This window comes from Malaclemys terrapin, chromosome 10 (assembly GCF_027887155.1).
Source record: "Malaclemys terrapin pileata isolate rMalTer1 chromosome 10, rMalTer1.hap1, whole genome shotgun sequence".
NCBI classification, from domain to species: Eukaryota; Metazoa; Chordata; order Testudines; family Emydidae; genus Malaclemys; species Malaclemys terrapin.
Genome location: NC_071514.1, coordinates 19895250 through 19916509, shown reverse-complemented (window position 1 = coordinate 19916509; position 21260 = coordinate 19895250). Strand labels below are relative to the sequence as shown.

The following is a 21260-nucleotide window of genomic DNA, read 5'->3' as shown; positions in this document are numbered from 1 at the left end:
TAAGCGTCTCCTAAAAAGCGCTCCCCCGGGTGCGTTCTTCCGGTGTCCCGCACCCCGGCAGGCCGAGGCCGCGTCCTTTGGTTCCGGAGTCCGGACCCAGGCCCCGAACTGGGAGCGCTGCCGTGCGCCAGGTAGGACTCGGAGCAGCAGGTGTTTCTTTAGGGCTGGAACTGAGCGATTGGCTGGGGGGGGGCTCTTGTGATTATCCAGACACGCGGGGGGGAGGACGGGGTTGGTTCCTCCAGGTAAACGTCTGCCCTCCGTGGGGGCCGGGCCTGGGCACCTGCAGCGCCTCCTCGCCCGCCACTCGAGCAGGGATCAAAGGGGCGGGCTGGTGCTTGTACAGGGCATGCGGAGGGCGTTGCCTGCCCTCACTCTGATGTTTGCAGGGAGGGTCCTGTGGGCAGATGATGCCCCATTTTGATGTTTCCCGGCTCCCTGTGTGGGCAGTTACCCCATTTTGAGGGGGGGGGGAAGGGAGTGTCACTCTGTTTTGATGTCCACGGGGAGGACTGTAAGGGAGTAGCGAGGAGAGGGAGTTTGCTCCATTTAGATGTGTGTAGAGGACGCTTTGATGGGGATGAGAGAGCTGCCCGATTTTGTTCACAAGGAGCCCTTCCTCAGAGTAGGATAGGCAAGGAGGAGATGCTAGTTTCAATGACTGGATGGGCCCCTTGTACAAAGCAGCCCATTCAGGTGTGCGGTGCATTGCCCTGTCATTTCAGTGTTTGAAGTGGAGCCTTTAGGACCATCATGTCTAGGCTTGGGAGCAATGGAATCTCGTCTGATGTTCATGAAGGCATGCTCCTAAGATTTTCAGGGCAATCGTGTTTCTGTGAAGGACCATACTTTCCTCCCAAAATAGTGTTTGCAATAGCTCTCTTGTATGAAATGGTAGTAGGCGAAGATAGTGAATAGAAAGTGTATGTTTTTATGGTATCTAATAATGTTTGGCAAAAGAATTTTTATTATTTTCCAGTACCCCTGATTTACAGACCCTTCTGTTTAAATCGAAACCACAAAGGCATCAATCCTTTTTAACATTTCATTTGTATTGCCTTTTTTATGGTGCTCTAATCCTTGTTGCTTCTAAAGGGCCTGTTCATGTACATTTGGTTTCAATAGACGTTGAGGGAATTCACAGCATTTTTGAGGAGGGACTCACCACTTTGCAGGATTGAGTCCTAACAGCACTATTCCCAGGACCCAGGGCAGAATTTAGTGAGTAGGGCTGTCACTTTGGAACAGCTTGATTGAGGGTGACTTTGAAAATGACCAATATGGTTTTCAGTGTTTCACTGAAACCTACAGAGCAATTCTCCTTTGTGAGAGAGAGTTATTAACATGCCTTAAAATTCATCCAGATGAGGTAGTCTCTCTCCACATAAGCGAGACTTCTCTGCTGTGGTAGGAGGTTACTCTGCAGAGGGAATCATTATGACTGATTTGCTGTCTGAATCAAGCTCTCAATCTTACAGGATGTGAAAACTGTATTGCTGTTGTGCTTGCAAAAATATATTACATGTATGTTTTTCAGTTAAGTTTTTGTGTAGCTATTATTTTGAGACCACAGAGGTTTGCCTTTTCCACTAACAGCAGCATTTCTCCTGTCAGCGTCAATGATGAAAATGCTTTGGGGCTTCATAATTGAACACCACACTGCCATAAGGCATTATATTGAAGAGAATCAGTTTGCAGGCTGGGAAGGCATATCAAATCAAAGGGCCTCGTGGCCTCTTTTCTCCTTGAAGAATCTGTATGGTTAGCGGCCTTAGTCCAGGCTTGACAACTGTCACAAGGGCAATTTCATTCTCCCCCCACCCTCTTCCCCCTGATTCTTTTCAAGATTCAGTTCAGCGCAAACTTGGATTGTAAAAAGGGTGTGTGTGGCAGGGAGCGGTGTTAATTTCCTTTAAAGCCTCATAATTTGGTTTTTTTTTCGTGACCTGTATGGGTGTTTCATTTTAGCAGAAAATGGTGACTCTTTCCCTGGGGTGTATTTTATATTTACATTGGAGACAAGTATCACACAGTTTTGTTTATTTTGCATCATGTTGTCTTGCATTTTTTTTTAATCTATTGTGTTGCATCACATCATAAGTGTATCATAAGAAACTAGGAGGCGCAGCACAGAAAGCACAGTGGGGGTTGGGAGAAGAGACTAGGTGACTATAAGTGAACTCTGCAGCCTCTTGTTCTTGGATTGTTCCAGGGAGCTGGAGAAGCCCGTGGCGTAACTTAAATAGTTCTTGAAGTCTGTCTAGGCCAGTGGTTCTCAAAGCCAGTCCACCGCTTGTTCAGGGAAAGCCCCTGGCGGGCCGGGCCGGTTTGTTTACCTACCATGTGCGCAGGTTCGGCCGATCGCGGCTCCCACTGGTCGCGGTTCACTGCTCCAGGCCAATGGGGGCTGTGGGAAGGGCAGCCAGCACATCCCTCGGACCACACCGCTTCCAGCAGCCCCCATTGGCTTGGAGCAGTGAACCGCGACCAGTGGGAGCCGCGATCGGCCGAACCTGCGGACACGGTAGGTAAACAAACCGGCCTGGCCCGCCAGGGGCTTTCCCTGAACAAGCGGCGGACCGGCTTTGAGAACCACTGGTCTAGGCTACCCTAAATATTATAGTGTTGTGTGGTGCAACTCCTGGCATGTCACTTACACTGGGTTCTTAGGTGTAGTATTAGGCTGTGCCTGCCCTGGGGGAATTCTCTCCCAGTTGAATACCAGGCTTTTAGGGCTCTTTTGTGACAGCCCTTTTATGTGGTGTAAGGGGCTCCAGTATTCTATGTTATTTTGACATCTCAGATGAACAGTCTCCAGTTCTTGCATTAATATTTTGTTCCTCTACTTAAAACAGAACAGTTAAGTTTAACCAAAAAATGCTTTAATTAATATCTTTATCACTGCTTGGAGACATATCTATATATATTTTTTTAAGCTACCAACAAAAAACCCCCCAACACATTTACAGAAGCTAATGTGAAAATGTTGAGACTTTGGATGACTAAAGTTATTTAAAGTAAACAAGTGGCTGATTTTTAATTTAGGAGCTCAACTTTAGGCATTCAAGTTTGAAAATTTTGGCCTAACATTTTTGTTGATGACTCCAAACCTGCACCTTACTGCATGCTGGAAAACCACTGTGCCCTTTCAGAATCCTATGCATATCAGTGGGGCTTTGTGTAGGCCAGGGGTTGGCAACGTTCGGCACGCAGCTCACCAGGGTAAGCACCCTGGCGGGCCGGGCCAGTTTTATTTACCTGCTGACGCGGCAGGTTCGGCCGATCGCGGCCCCCACTGGCCACGGTTCGCCGTCCCAGGCCAATGGCGAGCTGCGTGCCGAACGTTGCCGACCCCTGGTGTAGGCACAGGGATCTGTTCCAACAATTGCAGGGTTGGGACCTAAACCTGTCTACTTATCTTTGCAAACACTCGGGGCCGGCGCCAGGCACGAGCCTGGCAAGCAGGCGCTTGGGGCAGCCACTCTGGAGAGGGGCGGCACATCCAGCTATTCGGCAGCAATTCAACGGACAGTCCCTCACTCCAGCTCGGAGCGAAGGACCTCCAGCCGAATTGCCGCCGATCACGACTTTTTTTTTTTGGCTGCTTGGGGTGGCCAAAACCCTGGAGCCGGCCCTGCAAACACTTACTCCTACTGCAAATTAATGGGACTACTCATGTAAGTAAAGTTAAGCACATACTGAAGTCAGTTAGCAGGTTTGGGGCCAAAGTGTTTGCAAAATTGGAAAGTTTACAGCTTGAATTTACAAATCTGCATGTTTGTAACTTTACTCACATGAGTAAAGTGAGTGAGACAACTCATCTGAGTAAAATTGTGCATGTGTGCATGGTCAAGGCCCGAGTCTTCGAGTTCTTTAAGTCAAGGACCACCTTTTAATCTGTTTGTAAGCACCTAGCACAGAGGAGTCTGGCTCCTGATAGGAGCCTCAGGGTGTTTTAAAAAACAAACAAAAAAAACCTCTTTGGGATTAATTTGATCTGAACTAGTCGATTTCTGCTGTGATAAGTAATAACAAGTATGTGTTAGTTCAATAGGATGACCATATGATGATTACTTTTTTAGAAATTAGTCTATTTATAGTACATCAGATACAATGTATTTTTCTTTAGCAGATACAGCATATGGTCTATTTAAAGTAAAGATGTCTTTAAATTCATCTACATTTTTGAACCAAGAAAGCCATCAGAAATTAAAAAGAAATTTTGAATGTTTGAAAAATTCACAACAACAGACTACTTCATCACTTCAAGATAACCCACTTCAGAATTTACAGTTAGCATCCTGGGAAGTTCTTGAAAAGGCCCAAAAGAGTGGGAGATCAAAGTGCCCAAGATGTGGTAGTTCAAGGATGTTTTATTGTTATTCATGTTATGTTCCAGTTGAAACTGTGCCTACCAAAGAAATTCCAGTTGTGAAGGTTAGTGAAACACAACATGTTTATTGTGCTTATTATCTGTTAGTGCGTGTGTGTGAATACATTGCCAATGTTTGCTTTTTCTAGGTCAGCTTTAACACAGTGGTCATGATAGATGAATAAATTATGATAAAGGAGGTTTAGCAGTCTGGTTTAAGGAACCAGATGTAGGGAAATTGATAGTTAAGATTTCAGTTCTGCAAACATTTATGCATATGCTCAATTTTACATAGACAAGGAGTCCCATTGAAGTCAATGGGACTCCTCATGTGTAAAGTTATGAAATTGAGCAATTCAGGTTAGGGCTAATTCTTTAAACTCTTTCTTAAACCATTCTTACCAGGGTTCTCCAAATTGTAAGTGCCAGTGGCATAAGCATTTTGAAATCAAGATGAGATACACTCTAGGAATTATTTTGGGGAAGTTCTATGGCTTGTGTTATACAGGAGGTCAGACTAGACAATCACAATGGCCACTTCTGGCCTAGGAATCTGAGTCTATAGTGGGGAGGTTATATAAACAAATGCTATGGAGCTGCATCCATTTAAACCAGGGCTGAATATGACCCAAAATGTGAACTAAAATAAATAAATAAATAAAGAACTGCTCATAGTTGTATAACTAAGTCAGTTAACTATTTTCTTAAAATATATTGTTTTCCAGCTGAGATAGTGAATAAAGCTTTCAGACGTGCCAAGGTCCCATTTACAAAAGTCACTTTGGTGCTTAAGTGCCAAGGGCCTATTGAAAATTGGACTTTGTCTCATAAGTCAGTTAGGTGCTTCTGAAAATTTTACCCAGTGTGCTTGACCCTGTTCTCCTTGAAATCAAAGAGTTTTGTATTAATTTCAATGGGTTGAATATCTAATACAAATAGGTGTTCAGGATTGGGAGCATAAGGCTTTTAAATTTTAAATGCAGAACTTCTTTTGTCTGTTATTAATGACTGAAAATTAAAATTGATAACAAAAGTATCAATAGAGCTTTACTTTAGCAACATTAGAGTGTCAAGTGTGTACACATAATAGTTAAATTGCTTATTATTAAAAGCAGTGAGTGCTATTTCCTGTGTATTTTACTCTGATTGTTTTCTTTCCCTATTTTGCATTAAACAATTTAATTGAAATTAGGAACTTTCATATTCTTAATATTTAAATCAAAACATTTTTAGGAAACTTTATATGAATTTACTATATATTTTAAAAAGTTTCTGTCTGGGGATTTCCTAGACATACAGCCAAATTTATTTATATGTCTGCCATTTTTTGTTGTAGCTTCCTTTGAAGATTGACATAATTAAACACCCAAATGAAACTGATGGCAAAAGCACTGCTGTACATGCTAAACTCCTAGCACCTGAAGATGTTACCATTTATACATATCCTTGCATTCCAGACTATGAAGAAAAAAGACATGAAGTAAGAGATTCTATAACAGGGCTGTGTGCTGGGGAAATGTTCATGTGCCTTCATCTCCCAACTGCTGCTGATATTGTACTTCTCCTTGCAGGGGGAGTACAGATCCAACTACTCTGCCACTATCCCTCCATGAATTCATTCCACCCCACCCAGAGCACATCTCTGCAGTGCATAGGGATGTGGACATCCTGCCAGGCTCATGGAAATTTGCCTTCACGTGCAGTCTAAACACATTGATTCTGTTGTGTCCACAATCCTCTGCACCTACAGAGGAGAGAGAGGATTTGGTTTATTGTGCTTTGTAGCGAGTATTTTACTTACTGCATAGAGCAGAAGTGTCAAACACCAAGCCCACTGGCTGTATTGCCCTGCTTGATGGAGTTATGTGGCCTGCTTGGCATATTCAACTTCTGCAGAATCTAAGCTTTTATTTTGTAAAAAATAAGTTTCTAGTATTTTCTGGTGCAGGGAAAACCTACCAAATGTAATTGATGCATGTTGTCTTCTTGAGTCAGCCCAGAGCCTGAAATAATGACTGTGAGGAATGAGCTCCCAGTCCTCAATTAATTTCACTGCAATGAGAATTCTGAAACCTAACATTTGTAATGTCAGCATTAACAAATGGGGAAGGGAAGGGAGTGAATGAAGTTCATGGGTGTGGGAATTGGTATTTGCTGCAGGGAAGGAAATGTCAAGGAAAGAACAGGGAAGAGGGAGAGAAACAGAGGAAGGAGGATGGGAAAGACTTGGGGGGGGGGGAGGGAAATACTGCTGATCCTAAAAATGGTCATAATTTCCCATTAGGATGCTGAATGTAATAAGGAGGTTTAATTATTGCATATAGGCCATATTGTTTTGTGTGAAATACCATTGACATCTGTGGGAGTTCTGCTGTAGATTAGAGGTCAAACTAGATGATCTAATCATCACTCTGGCCTTAAAATTTATGAATTAATTGAGGGTAACAAGTAGTTCTACATTTATACTCTGGCCCATAGACCATAATTAAAAATGGAATTTGGCCATCTTCACAATATAAGATTGCACGCTGGCATAGAGAAATAGATTAGTGTAAACATCTTCATAGTACCTTCTTGCACAGAAAATATTGGCTTGGGAGGATACGTTGTTTAACATGTATAGAAATAGTATACATGTAGGCTTGGCAGATTTCAATTTTTTTAAATAATTTTGATGGATATCGTTAAACATTTTATTTTTAGTGATTTACCTTTTCACAGTTGCATGAAATTTTGGGTTTTAAGCAATTTGTCGATTTTTTTTTTTATCGATGTTACGTTTTCAGTTGCAGGAAACTATGGGTACATCAGACAATAATTATTTAATGACAGCCTGTAATACGTTCTCAAGCAGCATTTTTCTATCTTTTCCTATCTGTATATTTAAATTTATTGTTGGTGGAAACATTTTTTTAGTCTGTTTGGATATGTATTGTGAAATTGATGTTTACTGACATTTACTGTTAAAAAGCTAATCCTTCCAAGCCTGTACATATTTAATGAAACCCCTGCAAATAACTAATTTAAACAAATCCCTTGCCTTAATTTAGTTTTTCTTTTCCCCTGTCTCTCTGCTCACCCTTTGGGGCATTTGAAATACATTTTCAAAGAGAAGTTCACTTTCATCTTGTATGGATTTAAATGGTTTGATTTTTTATTTTATTTTATTTTATTTTATTTTATTTTATTTGTGTGTGTGGATTGCTGTAAGGAATAGGTAGTTTCTTTTTTAATAGACAAGTTCTTGAAACTTTACCAGAAACTTTAACATAATTTTCTATCAGAATGGCACTTGGACCTCTGTATTTGTTTTCATTTTAGATTGCACTTATCTTTCCTGGTTCTAACTCAATTTCGGTAAAAGATATTATTCTCCATCTGGAAAAAAATGTTGAGAAAAATGTTAGTTGTGGCAATGATGATGATTCTTCAGCAGAGCCATTTCTCAAGAAAGCAAAAATAGAAACAAAAGAAGATCGAAACCGAAGTGAATACAAATCAAACAGCAGGAGTGAAGACACTGTACTGAAGAAAGTAATATTTATTGACAGTACTTGGAATCAAACCAACAAAATAATCACTGATGAGCGACTTCAAGGTAAATAAGTAAATAAATAAAAGGGGATGTTCCAGCTACAGTAAAGTGGCTAAATGAAATATACGTATTTCTTTCCTAAATGCAAAAGACCTGATTGGATACCATAGTGATGAGCAGGGTCGAAATACATACATGAAAATAGATCTGAACATACATCAGGGGTTCAATTATATGACTTAAAATTGTTTTTTGTTTTTTTGTTTTTTGTTTTGTTTTTCATTTTGTCAAATATCTGAACATGTTGTGTTACACACAGAACCTGGTTCTTCCTGACAGTATCGATAATGTCATCAGTGGAAAACTTAATACAAGTATTGCTTCTTTTATTATGAATTAGCACAATGTACTTGTAGTTCTGCACAGCCTTCATTGTGTTATATTGATTAGAAGGATGACATATTTCAGCATTCCACAGAGAATTAAAATGTGTAACAACAATTTGGCAGTTTTATACTTGTGCTATGTAGGGCTCAATCCTGCTCCCGTTGAAATCAATGGCAGTTTGAAAACTGACTTCACGAGAGCAAGAGCAAGCCCTTAGGTTGGAAGGCACATTTCCTTCATTTCTACTCTGTGTATTAGCTGGCAAGTGTATTAGCAAGTATGTATTTCTCAACTTAATTTCTACCAGCCTATGGAGTGGGCATACAGAATTCCTGCATGGAAGATGAATGCTGCTTCGCTGCCCAGTTAGCTCATTTAAAAAATACTGCATATGAGCATAATTTATTAGCCAATAAAAATCCTATTACAAAATATATTTAACATCAAAATTCCATTTATCAAATAAATTGATATACACTACAGTGTTATATTGCTTTATTGCATGATGTAAATGTGAACTGATTTAAATTTAAGGTACTTAAAAATCTTGTTCACAAAGGATGAAATTCAGAAAATCAACATGCAGCTAAGGAACTTGGAATTTATATGGGTGTCTTGCTCATGACTAAGGAAAGAAAATCTCCTCCCCCCCCCCCCCCCCCCCATTCCTTCCTCAGGGCCAAGTCATCGGACTGCAGCATAGCCCTTCCTTGTACCTTTTTCAGCCTATGGGACAGAATAGTAGCTTCTGCCTTTTAATCACTGTGGACACCACCAGTCCGTCTGTTACTCGTGCCTATAACCATCATGCACATATTTGACTTGCAGCTTTCTCTGGGTCCTCAAATCAAGGCTAAACCTAAATCTCGCAGAATCTTTTGGCATAACATCTCTAAGATATGACCATTCTTATCCATCCACACAGCTAAAACTCTCCTCCAAGCTCTTATCATCTTGATTACTGTAACATTCTTTTCTCTGGCCTTGACAAATGCAATCTTACCACACTTATGTCCATTTAGAATACTGCTGCAAAGATCACTTTCCTAGCCCATCACTTTGACCACATCACCCCTCTCTTGGAATCTCTCCACTGAGTCCCCATTCTCTATTGCATCAAACGTAAGATGCTTGTATTTACTTTCCAGGCACTTCACAGTTCATCCCCACCTACCTATCACCTCTCATTTGCCAGTGAGCAGTTGATGCTTGCCTCCAGTTGGCCCATGATGCCAGCCTTCATCACCCAATTGTTAAATTTTCAAATAAACACTTTTGTACTTTCTCCCATGCTGCCCCACATGCTTGGGGGAAGGAAGCTCCTTATAAACATCCACAGACTTACCTCGTTTCCATCTTCAAATTAATCTTCAAAACTCTCCTTTTCCATGATGCCGACAAACAGCTCAAATTGTTGGGCTGCTGGTGGGCAGAGATCACTGCTTAGCTTGCTGGCCAATACTATCTTGTTGTTTACTTGAACTCCCCCATCTGTCTGTGTCCATTGTCTTGTGTTATACTTAGTCTTTGCCCTAAGGGGCTTACAGTATATCTTGTTCTGTTTGTACAGTGATCACCATCATGGGCTCCTGGTCCATGACTAGAGCTCCTAGGCACTATAGTAATACAAATAATAATAATGTAAGGATTTCATCTACTTAAGTGTTGACCCAGTGGACCCTTCCCCAGGTTATATAACCCCAAATTCTCTACTCCACACCACCATTCTAAGTCTAGGCAGGCTCTTATACCGTCCTTGTCACCAAAGTACCTGAGTGCCTTCCAGTAGTCCATTAAGTGATGTGATTAACATGTGTTATGTGTGGTTCGTTCTCTCTTCTCCTCTCTCTAGGAGCAGAGCTGTCTCTGCAGGTTAGTGTTTTGGTTTTTTTAATATGTACACACTATGTGTTTATATTAGAGAAAGTAAGTCAAAGAAGTGCGCCTGCACTTGAAGCAGAAGGTGGTGAGATTTGTTCTGGTCCTTAGTTCCTGTGGGAGTTCCTTCCATAGTCTCGGGTGGTTCTTGACAAAGCTTTGTCTCCTACACAGATGAGCTTTGCTGTTGGAATAGAAAATTCCATGGTGTCTGATGAGTAGAGTGGTTGACCACAGTTTTCATTATGGAACAGCACCTTGAAATTAAGGACTGAGACCATGAATTTGAATTGACATTCTAAAGGAAGCTAATGTAGAAAGTGGCAGACGGATTTGATAACCTCCATCTTGTTCAGGTTCAGTTTCAACTAACTCTTCTTTCATCTTGGTTGTGGTGGTGGTACAGTTGTACATGGTGAGGGATAAGTAGAGCTGTGTATGATCCCCATATTGTTGGCATTTGAGTCCATCTCATCTTACCAGTTCATCTAGTGACTACATAGAGATGACTAAAAGGACTAAAAAGTGAATTGTACTTTATGCAGAGCCAGCATGGAACCAAATGCCTTTATTAGCAGAGACTCCTTCTTTTGTGTCCACCCCACTGATGTCTCCCTCACTTCCCCCCACTATACCTCAAATAAGACTAGCTGAATAGGTGTACTGCCTTAAAGGCATGAATTTCACCCCCACTTCCTACAATATGGATTTGATAGAAGTTCTTTTGTGGGTTGGTTGTATAATTTTTCTCACAGGAAAATTGATGGCATTCACATCTGTCTGTATGCGCTTCAACAGCACACATCAGAGTTACACAATCACTGTCATTCTTCTGTTTCCAAAAAATAAGTTACTACAGTATTTGTTCACTTAAAAGAAAATACTGGAGAGAACCATTAATGAAGTGTGCCAAGAAAATGTAAAATAAAGTCTGTATTTTGTAAGCCTGCGTTTATATATTTCAGTAAATCTAGCTAATTGCACTTACAAGTGAAAGCAATATGGGACATCAATTAGCCTCGGAAATAGACAACCTAGGAGACTTGGACAAAATTAAGTATTTCTAAATCTCATTAGGAAAGTGGTGTAATATATCTTTAGAAAACCAAACCAAACCCAATTGCATTACAGACAGGAAATATTTGAAAGTTGCTAATGCTTGGTTAGGATTGATAGATTACTTCATTAGAAATCAATGATCACTGGATCTGAAAAGTGAACTGTTACATTTAGTATTAATGATTACTTTCCTGGAGGTAATGCAGCATATTGGCAGCATTTGTATGGCTGTTAAAGTAGAAGATTGCTTAGGTACTTTTTCTGTGGCCTTAGTCAAATTTATTTTATTAGTTTACATATTCTCTTGTGCAAATATATGCCATGCATCTGCTTCAGTTTTTAAAGCATCTATGCTCCCTTCTACTTTTGCAAGTAAATGATAGCCTGTAACTGCACATGGAGGCTAGTGGAATGTGCAAGTGTTGCCCCTTTATCCCATCCTCTGGAGCAGTGGTGGGCAACCTGCGGGCCACACGCAGGCATGGCCACCTGCAGCTCCCAGTGGCCACGGGCACGACCAATGGGAGCTGTGAGAAGCAGTAACCAGCACGTCCCCGTGGCTCGCGCCGCTTCCCGCAGCTCCCATTGGCCAGGAATGGCGAACTGCGGCCACTGGGAGCTGCAGGTGGCCATGCCTGCAGACAGTCACTGTAAACACTGTCTCATGGCTTGCCAGCGGATTACTCTGATGGGCTGCAGGTTGCCCACCACTGCTCTGGAGGCATTTTGTGAGGAGGGTGCAGGTCTGCAACGATTTCCTGCCCCTGTTCCCCCTCCCCCAAAAAAACCCCAGGAGAGGGGGAACAACTTCATAAATTCCTGTAGACTCCGCCTACAGTAATGTACAAATCTTTTTCCTTTATGATTTGGACACCAAGGGTGATTCAAGGGACAGCAGTTGGTAGGAGAGCCCTAGCAACACAGAGGCAAGGGACCAATACGTGGCTTCCCTTTGCTTTTGCTAAATTCCCCAAGATCTACAGAGATATTGAGAATCTGCAGATTTAGAGAGGGGGCTGAACCCCTTGCCACTTCTACATGAGGGGCAACCAATTCAAGAACTGTAAGGAAATTCCAGTGAGCTGAAACTAGTGGAGCTCTGAATCCCCTGCACAATAATAATAATAATTAATAATAACCGAGGCTCAGGTGATCTTCAATGGGATTCTGCCTGTTCCTAGAAGGGCAACAAAGGTGTGACAAGATTATGATGATCAATAGATGGCTCAGGCAGTGGTGCTATAAGGAGGGCTTTGGGACGTATGGCCACTGGGAGGCATTCATGGACAGAGGACTGTTCTCTCGGGATGGACTTCACCTGAGTAGGGAGGGAAATAGACTTCTAAGATGGAGGCTGACACAACCGATTAAGAGAGCTTTAAACTAGAAATTTGGGGGAGGTGTTTGGGAGATGTCCAGGTAATCTCCACACCGGATTTTAACATTGAGAGGGAAGAAAACAAAGTAAGAAAGGATACAGCCGTGGGTAGGAGAATGGACATAAGGAGGAAGGGTAGTATAGATACCAGTCTAATATGTGATACTGCCGGTAGAATGTCAGTGCCTAATCGGGTAAAGAATGTGAGCGAAGCCAAACAGCAGAAATTAAGATGTTTGTACACCAATGCAAGGAGCCTACGTAACAAAATGGAGGCACTAGAATTACTGGTGCAGGAAGTGAAACCAGATACTATAAAGATAACAGAAACATGGTGGAATAGTAGTCATGACTGGAGTACAGGTATTGAAGGGTATGTGCTGTTTAAGAAAGAAATAAAGGCAAAGGTGGTGGAATAGCATTGTATATCAATGATGAGGTAGACTGTAAAGAAATAAGAAGTAATGGAATGGATAAGACAGAGTCTGTCTGGGCAAAAATCACATTGGGGAAGAAAGCTACTAGAGCCTCCCCTGGGATAGTGCTTGGGGTGTGCTATAGACCACCGGGATCTGATTTGGATATGGATAGAGACCTTTTTAATGAAGTAAATACTAATGGGAATTGTGTGATCATGGGAGACTTTAACTTCTCAGATACAGACTGTAGGACAAGTGCTAGTAATAATAATAGGGCTCAGATTTTCCTGGATGCGATAGCTGATGGATTCCTTCACCGAGTAGTTGCTGAACCAACAAGAGGGGATGCCATTTTAGATTTGGTTTTGGTGAGTAATGAAGACCTCATAGAAGAAATGGTTGTAGGGGACAACCTTCATTCGAGCGATCATGAGCTAATTCAGTTTAAGCTAAATGGAAGGATAAACAAAAACAAATCTCTAACCACGGCTTTTTGATTTAAAAAGGGCTAAATTTAAAAAAATAAGGAAATTAGTTAAGGAAGTGGATTGGACTGAAGAACTTGCGGATCTAAAGGCGGAGGAGGCCTGGAATTACTTCAAGTCAAAGTTGCAGAAACTATCAGGAGCCTGCATCCCAAGAAAGTGGAAAAAATTCATAGGCAGGAGTTGTAGACCAAGCTGGATGAGCAAGCATCTCAGAGAGGTGATTAAGAAAAAGCAGAAAGCCTACAATGAGTGAAAGATGGGAGGGATCAGCAAGGAAAGCTACCTTATGGAGGTCAGAACATGTAGGGATAAAGTGAGAGAGGCCAAAAGCCATGTAGAGTTGGACCTTGCAAAGGGAATTAAAACCAATAGTAAAAGGTTCTATAGCCATATAAATAAGAAGAAAACAAAGAAAGAAGAGGTGGGACTGCTAAACACTGAGGATGGAATGGAGGCTAAGGATAATCTAGGCATGGCCCAATATCTAAACAAATACTTTGCCTCAGTCTTTAATAAGGCTAATGAGGAGCCTAGGGATAATGGCAGGATGACAAATGGGAATGAGTATATGGAGATAGATATTACCACAACTGAGGTACAAGCCAAACTTGAACAGCTTAATGGGACTAAATTGGGGGGCCCAGATAATCTTCATCCAAGAATATTAAAGGAACTGGCACATGAAGTTGCAAGCCCATTAGCAAGAATTTTTAATGAATCTGTAAACTCGGGGGTTGTACTGATGACCGGAGAATTGCTAACATAGTTCCTATTTTTCCTATCCGGATAACTATAGGCCTGTTAGTTTGACATCTGTAGTATGCAAGGTCTTGGAAAACATTTTGAAGGAGAAAGTAGTTAAGGACATTGAGGTCAATGGTAATTGGGACAAAATACAACATGGTTTTACAAAAAGTAGATTGTGCCAAACCAACCTGATCTCCTTCTTTGAGAAGGTAACAGATCTTTTAGACAAAGGAAATGCAGTGGATCTAATTTACCTCAATTTCATTAAGGCTTTTGATACAATTCCACATGGGGAATTATTAAATTGGAAAAGATGGGGATCAATATGAAAATTGAAAAGTGGATAAGGAACTGGTTAAAGAGGAGACTACAATGGGTCATACTGAAAGGTGAACTGTCAGGCTGGAGGGAGGTTACTAGTGGAGTTCCTCAGGGATCGGTTTTGGGACCAATCTTATTTAATCTTTTTATTACTGACCTTGGCACAAAAAGTGGGAGTGTGCTAATAAAGTTTGCGGAAGACCTAAAACTAGGAGGTATTGCCAAAACAGAGAAGGACCGGGATATAATACAGGAAGATCTGGATAACCTTGTAAACTGGAGTAATAGTAATAGGATGAAATTTAATAGTGAAAAGTGCAAGGTCATGCATTTAGGGATTAATAACAAGAATTTTTGTTATAAGCTGGAGACGCATCAATTGGAAGTAACAATGGAGGAGAAGGGCCTCAGAGTATTGGTTGATCACAGGATGACTATGAGCCACCAATGTGATATGGCCGTGAAAAAAGCTAATGCGGTCTTGGGATGCATCAGGCAAAGTATTTCCAGTAGAGATAAGGAGGTGTTAGTACCGTTATACAAGGCACTGGTGAGACCTCATCTGGAATACTGTGTGCAGTTCTGGTCTCCCATGTTTAAGAAGGATGAATTCAAACTGGAACAGGTACAGACAAGGGCTACTAGGATGATCTGAGGAATGGAAAACCTGTCTTATGAAAGGAGACTCGAAGAGCTTGGCTTGTTTAGCCTAACCAAAAGAAGGCTGAGGGGGAGATATGATTGCTCTCTCTAAATATATTGGAGGGATAAATACCAGGGAGGGAGAGGAATTATTTAAGCTCAGTACCAATGTGGACACAAGAACAAATATAAACTGGCCATCAGGAAGTTTAGACTTGAAATTAGATGAAGGTTTCTAACCAGCAGAGGAGTGAAGTTCTAGAACAGCCTTCCAAGGGGAGCAGTGGGGATAAAAGACATATCTGGCTTCAAGACTAAGCTTGATAAGTTTATGGAGGGGATGGTATGATGGGATAGCCTAATTTTGGCAATTAATTGATCTTTGATTATTAGTGGTAAATATGCCCAAGGCCTGTGATGGGATGTTAGATGGGGATGGGATCTGAGTTACTACAGAGAATTCTTTCCTGGGTGTCTGGTTGGTGAGTCTTGCTCACATGCTCAGGGTTTAGCTAATGGCCATATTTGGGGTTGGGAAGGAATTTTCCTCCAGGGCAGATTGGCAGAGGCCCTGGGAGTTTTTTGCCTTCCTCTGCAGTGTGGGGCACGGCTCATTTGCTTGAGGATTCTCTGCACCTTGAAGTTTTTAAACCTTGATTTGAGGACTTCAGTAGCTCAGACATAGGTTAGGGGTTTATTACAGGAGTGGGTGGGTGAGATTCTGTGGCCTGTTGTGTAGGAGGTCAGACTAGACTATCATGATGGTCCCTTCTGACCTTAAAGTCTATGACTCTATATCCGACACGGGGATTCAGCAGAACCCTTCAGCACGTGCTTAGAGTCAAGCATGTTCAAGTCGCATACTCAGTGGATGGGTCTCACTAATCTTTATCAAGGCAAAACACGCAGCAAGTGGTGATCAGTTACTCATAAATGGGAAGTTCATCAGCATGATTTCATCACAGTCACCTCCAGCACTTCCCTTTGTTGTACAAACTTCTCTCTTCTTACACATAAATATTAGTCTCTCATTTTCATGTTAACTCTCCTCCCCAACACTACAACCTTAGTGTTACTTTAAAACTGTATTTTTCTATTTTTTTAGGTTGGTTTTTTTTTTTGTCATAAACATAATTACTTTGCAATTTCTTACACATATGCAGTTCTACTTTTGCTTATCCTGTTAAATGTGGTTAGAACAGACCGGGGTCGGCAACCTTCGGCACGCGGCCCATCAGGGTAATCCGCTGGCGGGCAGCGTGACATTTTGTTTACGTTGACCGTCTGCAGGCACATCCCCCCACAGCTCCCAATGGCCGGGAATGGCAAACCGAAGATTGCCGACCCTTGGAACAGACTCATTCACAGCAGGCTTCTTTCAAGCCTAAATATGCCTTCATTCCCAATACAGTCATTAAAGTCTATTAGAATGGGAGCTTGTGCAGGTTTTCGTATCTATCATCGCAGGTCTTGATGTAATTGTGAAGAAGTATGGTTGCTTGTGGCGATGATAAAAGCACATAGAAAAAGAATGGGAGCATAAGAATGAAACTCTGTAAGGTGACAGTCAGCCAAATAAAGTGCGTGTGAGAGAAAATAGCTTTTGTATGGACAAAATTTGTTTATTCTCCATACTTGTGTTTTCTAAATGTCTACACTTCCATCCTGCCTAAATCCCAGATTGGCACAAACATTTATTTTATTATTTGAGCTTAAAATATGTGGATACTAAACATGAAAAAAGTCGCAATGTTGACTTCCTGGATAGTCTAAGTTACTCATAAGAACAACTAGTGTTTGTAATAAAATATTGCCTTTGGCTGTATAGATACTGTTTACTGAGCATATTTCCATCATCTCTGTACTGTAACACTTAACCTCTTCTAAATCTTTTGTTCTGAAACTCTTAAATACTCTGTGTTGAAGTTAATTGATCCTGTGCCTGTATTCTCACTGGGGTCAGTGATCTGACTGTTATTTAACATCTTACTTCCCTTTCCCTGCCCCCAAATGTTAAGTAGTGGGAACTTTGTATTAGAGGAATCTTCCCTAAATTTTAGTTCGCCACGCGTAAGGTGAAACCCTGACTCTACTGAAGTCATTGGGATTTTTGCTATTGACTTCAATTGAGCCAGAATTTCACCTTCATTCTTTTGGTTTATTGGGTACTCCTCTGTTAAGAAGTCATTGAAACTTTATGTAGGAGATAAACCAGTGTTATGAAAATTAAAATTAAAGGGAATGATTAGCCTGTATCATTTTTATTCTCCTCAGTTTAGACATCTTTTTCATTACCAGTTTACACACTGTTTAATGCCTGTTATGACATAGTGTACTTTGAAAAGGAAACTGTATTAATATTCAAGGAACATGTTCTTAGTTGTGAAATAAATAGCAAGACTCACCTTGTGATTGCTCCAGAAACAGTTAAATGTTGTTTGAAGCTATATAAAAAGTACAACATTGTAAGTGCTGGGCTACAGGCCAGTTTGGGCTCCTGAAATAGGGCCATATGGAGATGAACCAAACTTCTCTGTCTGTAATTTCCAAGCAATTCTCAGACCATGTTGTAATTACTGATGTTAAACTATCTCAAGATACAGATTTTGCATCTTAATGTTAACAACATTTAAGAAGATACTTATAGTTCAGAGCCTGATCTTGCAAACATTTATTACGCACTGTAGTACTTGCTTACCTGATTGATCCCATTGACTTATTATGCATTTGTAAAGAAATTTCAGAGTAGTTGACGTGACTTCAATGGGGTTTTTTAGGCTAATATGGGATTGCACTTCAATAGGATTATTTAGGGTTCAGTAGTGAAGAGCTTGCAGCATCAGGGCCTTCAATGGCTTTTGAATCATTGCATGATCGAAATCAGCATCATTTATTTACTTTTATCCAATTTTGTAAATATAACATTATAAGATATTCATGTAATATGGGCATATCATGCCATTAGGTTTTAAGGAAAACTCCACTGATTTCAGCTCCACTGAATGAGCTCTGCTTAAAAACAGATGATGTGAATATATATTAAGGCTACTACTACTTCTCTAGACACATTAATTTCAATAAAATAAAAAAACAAAGGAAAATAGCAGATAGTAAACTTACATTTATTGTCACCAAATCGTTGCATACCCTGCCTTCGATAATTTTCTTTCCTAAGTGATCTGTTATAGCCATTCCAGACATCTCAAAATCAAATCCCTGAGGAACTATACCTTCTACTCTAAGGCCCTTAGCCCCGTCATAAAGTTAGGCATGGGCTTGAGTCTTTGCAGGATTGGTGCTTAAGGTCCTATTGCTGCAACCTGATCTATGTGGGCAGGCCTTAAGCCTATATGGAGACTCATGGAGTCAATGGTATTGTGTAGATAAAAGATCTATCACGAAGATCAAATTGCAGGATCTGGGCCTCAAGTAGAAATATTTATGAAACTGACCTTTTCTGAGTTGGGTGAGGATGGGGGGAATTATTGCTAACATTAAAAAGCAAAAACAACAAACCCCACAGTAGCTGACAACTATGTGTATCTTTGTGATGTTACATATAAGATTGGCAGGATTCGATTTTTATTGATAAATGTTGATTTCACAGTACCCACACAAACCTAGGGGAAAATTTCCATCGATGATGATAATTAAGGTTAAGATTCTCTCATGGATATTTTCAATAAAGTCAGGGACAGGTCCTGGGCAATAAACAAAAATTCATCTGTCCCTGACTTTTACTAAAAATACTCTAGAGTGCGGGGACAAACCGAGCGCTGCTGGGGCTTGCAGCTGCTCCGGTCCTGCCGCTGCTTCTGTGGCATGGGCTGACCCAACCCCAGCCATTGCTCGGGCAGGCTCGGGTGTGGCCATCAGTCAGCTGTTCCAGTGGCCACTGCTCGGGAGCCCCAGGTTTGACAGCTGCTCCAGCCCTGCCCCAGAAGAAGTCACGGAGGTTCCAGAAAGTCACGGAATCCAGGACCTCCATGACTGAATCATATCCTTAAAAATAATTGAAACTTAGGGTAGGTCTACACTACCTGGTAGTTCGGCGGCAAGCAAATCGAACTTCTGGGTTCGACTTATCGCGTCTTGTCTGGACGAGATAAGTCGAACCCGGAAGTGCTCGCCGTCGACTGCGGTACTCCAGCTCGGCGAGAGGAGTATCGCGAAGTCGACGGGGGAGCCTGCCTGCCGCGTCTGGACCGAGGTAAGTTCGAACTAAGGTACTTCAAACTTCAGCTATGTTATTCACGTAGCTGAAGTTGCGTACCTTAGTTCGAATTGGGGGGTTAGGGTAGACCTGCCCTTACAAATAAGCGGAGTAAGAAAAATGGTGCTTGAGAACCTAGAGTTTGATTTAAGGCTATTTACTTTGTATATTTTCATGTGTGATGTTGACAATTTGTGTTTAACTGTTATAAAGTTTTAACTTTTTGAATCTTAATGTCTGCTGTCAGTAAATAATTGTCTGACTCTGCACATGATTTCCTGTAATTGTGAAAATTTAAATAAATAAAAATGCTTAAAATTCTGGGTTTTAAATACTTTTTTAGAACTGTAAAAATTTTAATTGATTAAAAATTGAAAGAATGCTTAAAAACAAACCAATATTATCCATAAAAATTATTTAAAAAAAAATTGAATTCTGCCAAGCCTAAATATATAATAAATACCTAGCTTTTATCTAGCACTTTTCACCATTACCCTCACTTTATAAATGGGGGAAACGGAGGCACAGATACTTACCCAAGGTCACCCAGCAGGCGAATGGCTGAGCCAGTAACAGAACCCAAGTCTCTCAAGTCCCAGTCTAGAGCTCTGTTTGTTAAGCCACAATGCCTAACATTTGTCCCCTTTTTCTTGGCAGGGTTACTACAAATTGAGTTGAAAACAAGAAAAACTTGCTTTTGGCGTCACCAGAAAGGAAAGCCAGATACGTATCTTTCTACAATTGAAGCCATTTATTATTTTCTTGTGGATTATCACCAGGAGGTTTTAAAAGAGAGCTACAAAGGACAATATGACAACCTGCTTTTTTTCTTTTCATTTATGTACACGCTGATAAAAAACGCCAAAAATTCTGCAGGAAAAGAATAAGCCAAGACATCTATTTGTCTGTAAATAGCACCATGTTTGTTTTTCTTCATCATAATTAAAGTGTAGCAATACAATTTTTTGTCTAAATGACATTTGAGAGTTCAATAATAAAACAATGTATTACACTCTGGAGTTGTCTGTAATGCTGCTCCAAATGCAAGAGCAGGATCTGGTTCTGTACACAATTGATGCATAATTTTAATCACTACTTGTTTCAATGGGGATGCATATTCCTTAAGGGTTGCCAGTTAGGGCCTACTTTGCGAGTCTGACCCTGCAGTCCTCACCTTGGGTAAATCACAATGTGCCTGAGGCAAGGAAAGGAGAATTAAGACCTCATATTGGAAATAGTAAGATCTCAGGATTGTAAAGATGAGTTAATATGTCAACGTGGAATCTCTTTTCTAAAACATAGTAAAATGTAGTTCAGCTGATTACTGTGTAGGAATGTGCTCTAACCAATCAGGCTGACTTCATGCTGTTGATATCACAATTGCTTACTGAAATATTAGGACAATATTTCATCAGGGGGAAAAAAATTAAAAGAGTTGACTGAATGGAAAACAAATTATAAACTTTGTTAGTTTTAAATAAAGCTGGAAAAATGATTTAGTAATACAGATAAAAATATAGGCCTAGATTCACAAAGCTACTTAGGTGGCGTGATGCTGAGCAGATGCTGGTAAAATTTTTAAGTGTAGACCAGGCCTAAACTGGCTAGATATTTCTATCTTTGTCCTATGTTGGTGCGGGAGTCACAAATCTTGTAAAAGAGACACAAAAAATCATAATAGTTAAACTTTTTCAGAAATCTGTGAGTTTGTTTTAGTTGTATCTTTTTTTTTTTTTTTCCTCGGTAAACCTGGCTAATTTTCCATCTGCATCAGTCCTCCTCTCCCCTCCCAAAGGGGAGCCTTAGGCCTGGTCCCCACTA

The 21260-nt window shown here is 40.8% G+C and overlaps 1 protein-coding gene across 2 annotated transcripts; it reads left to right on the top strand.

Annotated features, from left to right (window-relative positions):
* The first annotated feature begins 39 nt into the window (after window positions 1-39).
* DTWD1 (DTW domain containing 1) lies at window positions 40-20454 on the top strand. 2 transcript variants are annotated; one of them, XM_054041617.1, is made up of 5 exons: window positions 40-131; window positions 4133-4437; window positions 5709-5852; window positions 7694-7970; window positions 20097-20454. In XM_054041617.1, the coding sequence occupies exons 2-5, from the start codon at window positions 4162-4164 to the stop codon at window positions 20324-20326; spliced, it is 927 nt and encodes a 308-aa protein (XP_053897592.1). In that variant the 5' UTR covers window positions 40-131; window positions 4133-4161; the 3' UTR covers window positions 20327-20454. The 2 variants fall into 2 exon arrangements, with proteins under 2 accessions (XP_053897592.1, XP_053897591.1); XM_054041616.1 differs by having other exon boundaries at window positions 4130-4437.
* Window positions 20455-21260: the final 806 nt, after the last annotated feature.

Bases quoted from the DNA above. Each gene is read 5' to 3' on its own strand.
- DTWD1 (XM_054041617.1), top strand. From the start codon at position 4,162: ATGTCTTTAAATTCATCTACATTTTTGAACCAAGAAAGCCATCAGAAA. The intron at 4,438-5,708 runs GTTAGTGAAACA...TTTTTGTTGTAG, and splicing joins AAGAAATTCCAGTTGTGAAG to CTTCCTTTGAAGATTGACAT. The intron at 7,971-20,096 runs GTAAATAAGTAA...TTTTCTTGGCAG, and splicing joins CACTGATGAGCGACTTCAAG to GGTTACTACAAATTGAGTTG.